This window comes from Silene latifolia, chromosome X (genome assembly GCF_048544455.1).
Source record: "Silene latifolia isolate original U9 population chromosome X, ASM4854445v1, whole genome shotgun sequence".
In the NCBI taxonomy this organism is placed as follows: domain Eukaryota; kingdom Viridiplantae; phylum Streptophyta; class Magnoliopsida; order Caryophyllales; family Caryophyllaceae; genus Silene; species Silene latifolia.
The window spans coordinates 263,286,607-263,292,606 of NC_133537.1; the positions used below are offsets into that span (position 1 = coordinate 263,286,607).

At 39.0% G+C, this 6,000-nt stretch overlaps 1 protein-coding gene across 1 annotated transcript in view; it reads left to right on the plus strand.

Moving 5' to 3' along the window:
- LOC141623949 (two pore calcium channel protein 1-like) overlaps positions 1-3,542 on the plus strand; it is a 36,556-nt gene extending 33,014 nt beyond the window's left edge. Inside the window, exons 18-24 of the mRNA XM_074440112.1 lie at positions 234-298; positions 466-556; positions 1,285-1,371; positions 1,979-2,041; positions 2,848-2,879; positions 2,963-3,053; positions 3,199-3,542. Of these exons, the coding sequence (XP_074296213.1) occupies positions 234-298; positions 466-556; positions 1,285-1,371; positions 1,979-2,041; positions 2,848-2,879; positions 2,963-3,053; positions 3,199-3,216 (447 nt within the window). The 3' untranslated portion in view covers positions 3,217-3,542. The remainder of the gene's footprint in view (positions 1-233; positions 299-465; positions 557-1,284; positions 1,372-1,978; positions 2,042-2,847; positions 2,880-2,962; positions 3,054-3,198) is intronic.
- Positions 3,543-6,000: the final 2,458 nt, after the last annotated feature.

Consider the following 6,000-nt stretch of genomic DNA (forward strand, 5'->3'; position numbering starts at 1 on the left):
TGGGATATTTTATTTTGTTAAATGTGGCTGTGTACTTGATGTAAATGCTCTAGGTCCGTTATGCACAAGATTTTTGTCCCTACCCTCAGTAGTTGGGATATATTACTGTTCCCTTTTTTCTATTGGGTTTACAATTACAACTTGGTTTAGTTGAAAGTTGAAACTGTTGCAAGATGTGAAAAGTGAGGCTTGCTATGTTCTCAACTGAGTTCTTTGTTTTTTTTTGGTTACAGCTTTTTGGCGGCATTGTTAATGCTGGAAATCCCTTGTTGGAAGGAAATGATCTTGCAGAAAATGAGTATCCTTTACATTGTTATTTTTGAATGGTGTATGGTGGTGGTAATATTTTGGATTTCTGCAATGTTAGGTAGTTTCTTATCATTTCATCATTCCCCTCTTCAAAGTTCTCTTTGCTATCTTTTGCATGTTTCTTCTTTTTTTTTGGCTTTTTCTTGACTAATGTAGTTATTTCCTCTTCAACTTTAATGATTATCCGAATGCCATGGTCACAACATTCAATTTATTGGTCACGGGGAACTGGCAAGCTTGGATGCAGGTAATGTTTTCTGGTAATGCAAGAGTTAGTGGTGGTGGCATAGCTTCTTTTCCTTTTTTTTTTCTTCTATCAGTAGTAGGCTTTTCCCATTTGAGAAATTTTACATTGGATCTCTACATGGGACTTGCTTGGGATGAAGGTACTTGTTACCAGGGTAATAGATCTCAAAACAAAGAAAAAAGAGGAAATAGTGGATTGTGGATGGGAAACAATTGGGAGTAATGTACTACCCTGTGGCGAGGTAGGTAACTATTACCCCTATTTACGGAGTAAGTCTTACTCTCCCTTTCTCATTTTATTCCTCCTCTACCACCAATTTCCTCTATTTTTTTTTTCTTTGTTTTGAGCCTTATTACTCCCCATAATCATTACCCCCATCTCAAGAAAGCCCAGAAACTTGGAGACATTAATGATCAAATATCTGCATTGGTTGACCACCAAGGTCAATTAGCTCAATAACTTTGGTATGGAGGCAGTAACTACTAAGCATGCCTGACCGAACACCCTAAACACCACTCTTCCATGGAAACAAGGAGTCTAGATTACTATCCGAAAGTGGTCTTCAGGTGATGACGTAAGCCTGTAGTTGTTGGTTCCACGCTATCATATGACATTTTGGATAACTGATTCCGTCGAACTGCTTTGATGTTTACTTTAATAGTTTATAGCATACATGAAGCTATGTAATGCTATTGTTTAAACTTTAAAGGGAGTTGCTGTTGTTTCAGGGTTACAAGGATTTGACAGGAACATCCTGGTCTCTCGTGTACTTTATTAGCTTTTACCTCATCACTGTGATGCTCATCTTGAATTTGGTAACGCTTGTTTCTTTCTCGTTTCAAATTTCTTGAAGGGCTTGATGTTTTCTGTAATCATTTCTCTAGTCTCATCCCCACCCCGAGGCCCCTAATAATTCCCAATAGGTATTATGCAGTTGACATTAAATGAACCAAAGATATGATCTGTTATGATTATACTGTTATGGGAATTACTTATCTTTGTCGAAACTCCTTAGCATCATGAACATTTTAAATTTATCTATTATGCGACATATCTTTTGGTGGAGGAAGAATATGTATCTATACTTGTGCATACACAATAGTTCATGACTTCATGTACAAAATTATTTGTAACTTGAACGATTGCAAAGATTGCTCATTTGGCCTTTGGCTGATTGTTTCAGTCCTAGTCTGCTCATTTCAGGATAATCATGTGCTTATTTGACCAAATGGTTTCTTATTTAAAATCATTACTTATTTTCTCACTTTTAAGTAGTTGCATTTTTTTAAATTTAAAATCTTCTTGTTGATTGAGTGAGTACACATGAAATGCAAAATAATTTTTTTTACTCATTGATATTGATTTTAATTGTTCATTCTTTCAACTGAACTAATTTGAGAATGTCCAACATAATGGTTGCAGATTATTGCTTTTGTGTTGGAAGCTTTCTTCTCAGAACTGGAGATTGAGGAATCGGAATGCGAGGTTAGAACTGTTTATCGACAATTCATGAAACAGCTGTCCTGCTTCTTTGTGTTATATGACTAAGCAGTACCTATCAATATTTGAAAATTATGGAGACGCCCTCAAAGTAAATAATGTCTGTCTGAACTTCAAAGTTATCATCGATAGATGATTGAGAACACACACATTTAGAAGTTTCTGTATACTTGGAGTCAAGTTGTCCACTTGAATAAACGCTTTTTATAGGTAAGGTTGTTCATGATAGTTTGACGGCATAATTACTTTGCTCTCATTTTGTATATAGGCGTCACCACCACTATGGTATTTTTTTTTTTTTTTTTTTTTTATATATATCAGTTCTTAGTTTGACTCGCAATATATTATTCACAGCGTAATTCTTTGAGTTTTAGAAATCCTTTCGCAGCTAAAAGACTTGGTGGTGGGGTTATAGGGTAAGCAACTCCCACAGTTTTGTTCTAGCAAAGAAGTTGCCTCTTCTAAAGCAAAGCATCAAACAATGGAACAAAGATGTTTTTGGTCAAATAGATCAAATATTGGAGCATTTGATTGCTGAGGTTCAAGTTGCCCTAACTCTTTTGAGTGATATGATGCGCTCTATTTATGAAAGTAGATGAACCAACATCTCGCGGATGTTTTTCTCTTGTAGGAATATTGTAGTTTAGTTTTTGTAATTCTCAAAAGGTTTTGTTGTTAGAGTCCATCTTATAAATACACTGTGTGGTATGCCCCAGTTCATCTGCAGAAAAACATTGCGCATCTGTTTTGTCTTTAACTTCGACTAATTCGGTACTTTGTACTTTGTTCAGGCGCAAGCAACAAGAACACGTCGCTATACTGGGTAAGTAATAGTATCAGTGTGTCGATAACTGCGATAGAAATAAAATTATTAGGACCACTTATAAATGTATTTTTTTTTTTCAGTCCAAAAACAAGCAGCCAGAGAGTTGATCAACTCCTCCATCGCATCTTGAGTTCTGAGCTGGAAAAATCAGAGGCGGCATGCAGAGCACAGGTGGGTGGTTTCGGTGCTCCATTGTTCCACCCTTAACTCATACATAAATTACTGGTTGATTATTTGTATGTACCTTTGTTTTCTTTATTTTGGATATTTTATTTGATACCTTATACTCTTATTATTTTTTATGCTGGATTTTCAGGAAACCCCATCCGTGTGATGTTAGGAAACTGTGGACTCGATTCACTTTGCTGGGATAGAACTGCTTAGAGTGACTTTAGTTGTGACCCTGCAATTCAAGACTTACAAACTCCTTACAGACGGTCTACAACAGTTCCGACATCATAGTCGTTGGCCAGCGTTTCCTGGGCATCATGTAGGCTTTTATTTATTTTATTATAATTATTATTAGGATCACATAAATAAATCTTGAATTGTAGGTTTTTATTACTTTTACTGTGATTTTCAAGTTTAAAGTGAAGCTCAAAATGGTTTGTATAATGTCTTTGTTACAGTTGTGCAATGCATACAACCAAGTTTGAAGCATTTTTCTTTTTTTTTTTTTCTTTTTTTTTTTTTTTTTTTTTTTTTTGACAGCTGTAAAGAAAGGTTTACATACGTAAGGCCTGCCTAGCCAGGCCATGAGCAAAACTATTAAGATGTCTCAGAATAAAATTAAAACATAAACAATGAAAGAACCGTGCAAGGCCTCGTATATCTTCCAATAAGTCCGCAATCAAATGATCCTCCTTCGCAACTCCTGCAAGCGCCTCGATAAGCTGTAGACAGTCAGAAGAGATATGCAGGTGGAGAAAGCCCCCCGATCTTGCCCAAAGCAAAACATCGCGAATACCCAGCGCTTCTGCTTATAAAGCAGACTCCGCTCTAATTCTCGCCTGCCGTCGCATACCCTAACATCCAGTGTCATCCTGACCCACCCATCCAATAGCCGCCCTATAAGATCTTTCCCAACTAGCAACTAGCATCCACCTGCACCCTAAGCACATTACAATGGTCTGGTTTACCTATCATCTGAAATAGGTGTCCATCCCTGAACTCCTCTTTAGATTGATCTAAAAGACCCCCAACACTCCTTGCAGGCCCTTTCTTCAAACGCTTGTCCTCTACCTGATCATATAAAGTAGGGACCTTTTCATTGATACCCCCAAACAACATACCCGACAAGACCTTAGGGTTTGTAGGCAATCCTTCGAATTTAACCTTGTTGCGCATAGTCCACAAGCCCCAGATGATGGCTATAAAAAGAATAACCCGTTTCACTCCTCCTTCCTGTCGCATCAGGTACCGAATTCAGTCAATAATCCAATCAGACAACGTAATAGCCTTTGCACTATCAACCTTAAGGCCTAAATCAGACCCCGCCCAGATCCTAGCCGAAAAATCACAATCCCTAAACAAATGTTCCACAGTTTCCACATGATTATGAAAATCGCCACACAAGCTACAGGACACATCCAACGCCATATTCCGTCGTTGAAATTCGTTCCCAACAGAGAGCGTATTCGTTAGAATCTGCCAAACAAGAATTTTCCATGTGTTAGGGACCGGGAGATTCCATAATTGCTTACGACAGAAAAGCTTTCCCCGCGCGCCGATCCTTGTCCTATCCTTCAAAGTGCCCTTTCTAGCCATATAATCCTCAAAAATCAGCCCATAACCACTCTTAACCGTAAAAATCCCATCTTTAGTAAGTGGCCAATAGACTTCATCCACCAGGTTTGAAGTCCTCGCTCGAGAAGCCAGAATCCTTTCCGCGTACTCCTCCCGAAACACTGCTCGGACAAAGTGTTCATTCCAGGATCCACCAGGCAATAAGAGGTGACGCACCTGTAAATTAGCCATATGTGCATTCTCATGGCCTAACCAGTTATCCTTCGGCTCCGGATACTCTCCCCCACCCATCTTGTAGTCCAGACATTTAAGTTCGAATTTCGACCCGGCTTCCAGCCAAAAAAATCTTTGATCTTTTCAAACCCATGGATAATACTCCGCATTCCCCATGAACAACTGGAACCTCTACACAGCCTTACACCAGGAACACAAGCCTGCGAACCAAACAACTTTTTCCGAAAAATTCTGCAAAAGAGAGAATTATCTCCCGACACTAATCTCCACCCGTGCTTTGCTAACAGAGCCTGGTTCAAACATTCAACGTTACGGATTCCTAAACCCCCAGCACTCTTAGGGAGACTCAGAAAGTTTTTACTACACCAGTGAACATTCTTCCTTAACTTGCAACCCGTCCACCAGAATTGTGCCAAAAGAGAGTTAATCTTTTTCGCCACACTTACCGGAATTTTAAAAACCGATAGAAAGTAATTTGAGAGGTTGGATAGAACCGAAGAAATTAGGGTTAAACGTCCCGCTGGTGATAAGAAAATACCATTCCAAGAGAAGATCCGCTTTGTAATATGATCCACCAAAGCTTGGAAGATGTCCTTCTTAGTCTCCTGAAACTCAGCCGGAATACCGAGATATTTACCAATACCCTTATTATTCCGAACGTTGAAGGTTTTTAGAATGTTTTGTGCCTTTGCTAGGGTCGTATTAGGGCTAAAAATGATACCCGACTTTGCCGGATTGATCTTCTGGCCTGAAGCTTCACAGTAGTCGCTGATAATACTCATGATATGCCCAGCTGTCCTATCTTTATCCTTGAAGAAGAAAACCGCATCATCGGCAAAAAACAGATGTGTGATAGGCCGTATACCTCTGCATAACTTAAACCCATGCACTCGTCCTGCTTCCTGAGCATGCTCAATATTTGCCGATAGAACCTCCATGCAAAGAAGAAAGAGATAAGGGGAAAGTGGATCCCCTTGCCGTAATCCACACCGTGGTCTGAATTGAGGTAGCGGCGTCCCATTAAAGAGAATCTCATAGCTAACTGATGTAACACAGCTCATGATGAGCCTAACCAACTTTTACGGAAAGTCGAACTTGGAAAGAGTCAAAGCTAAGAAATCCCACTTTATCCTATCAT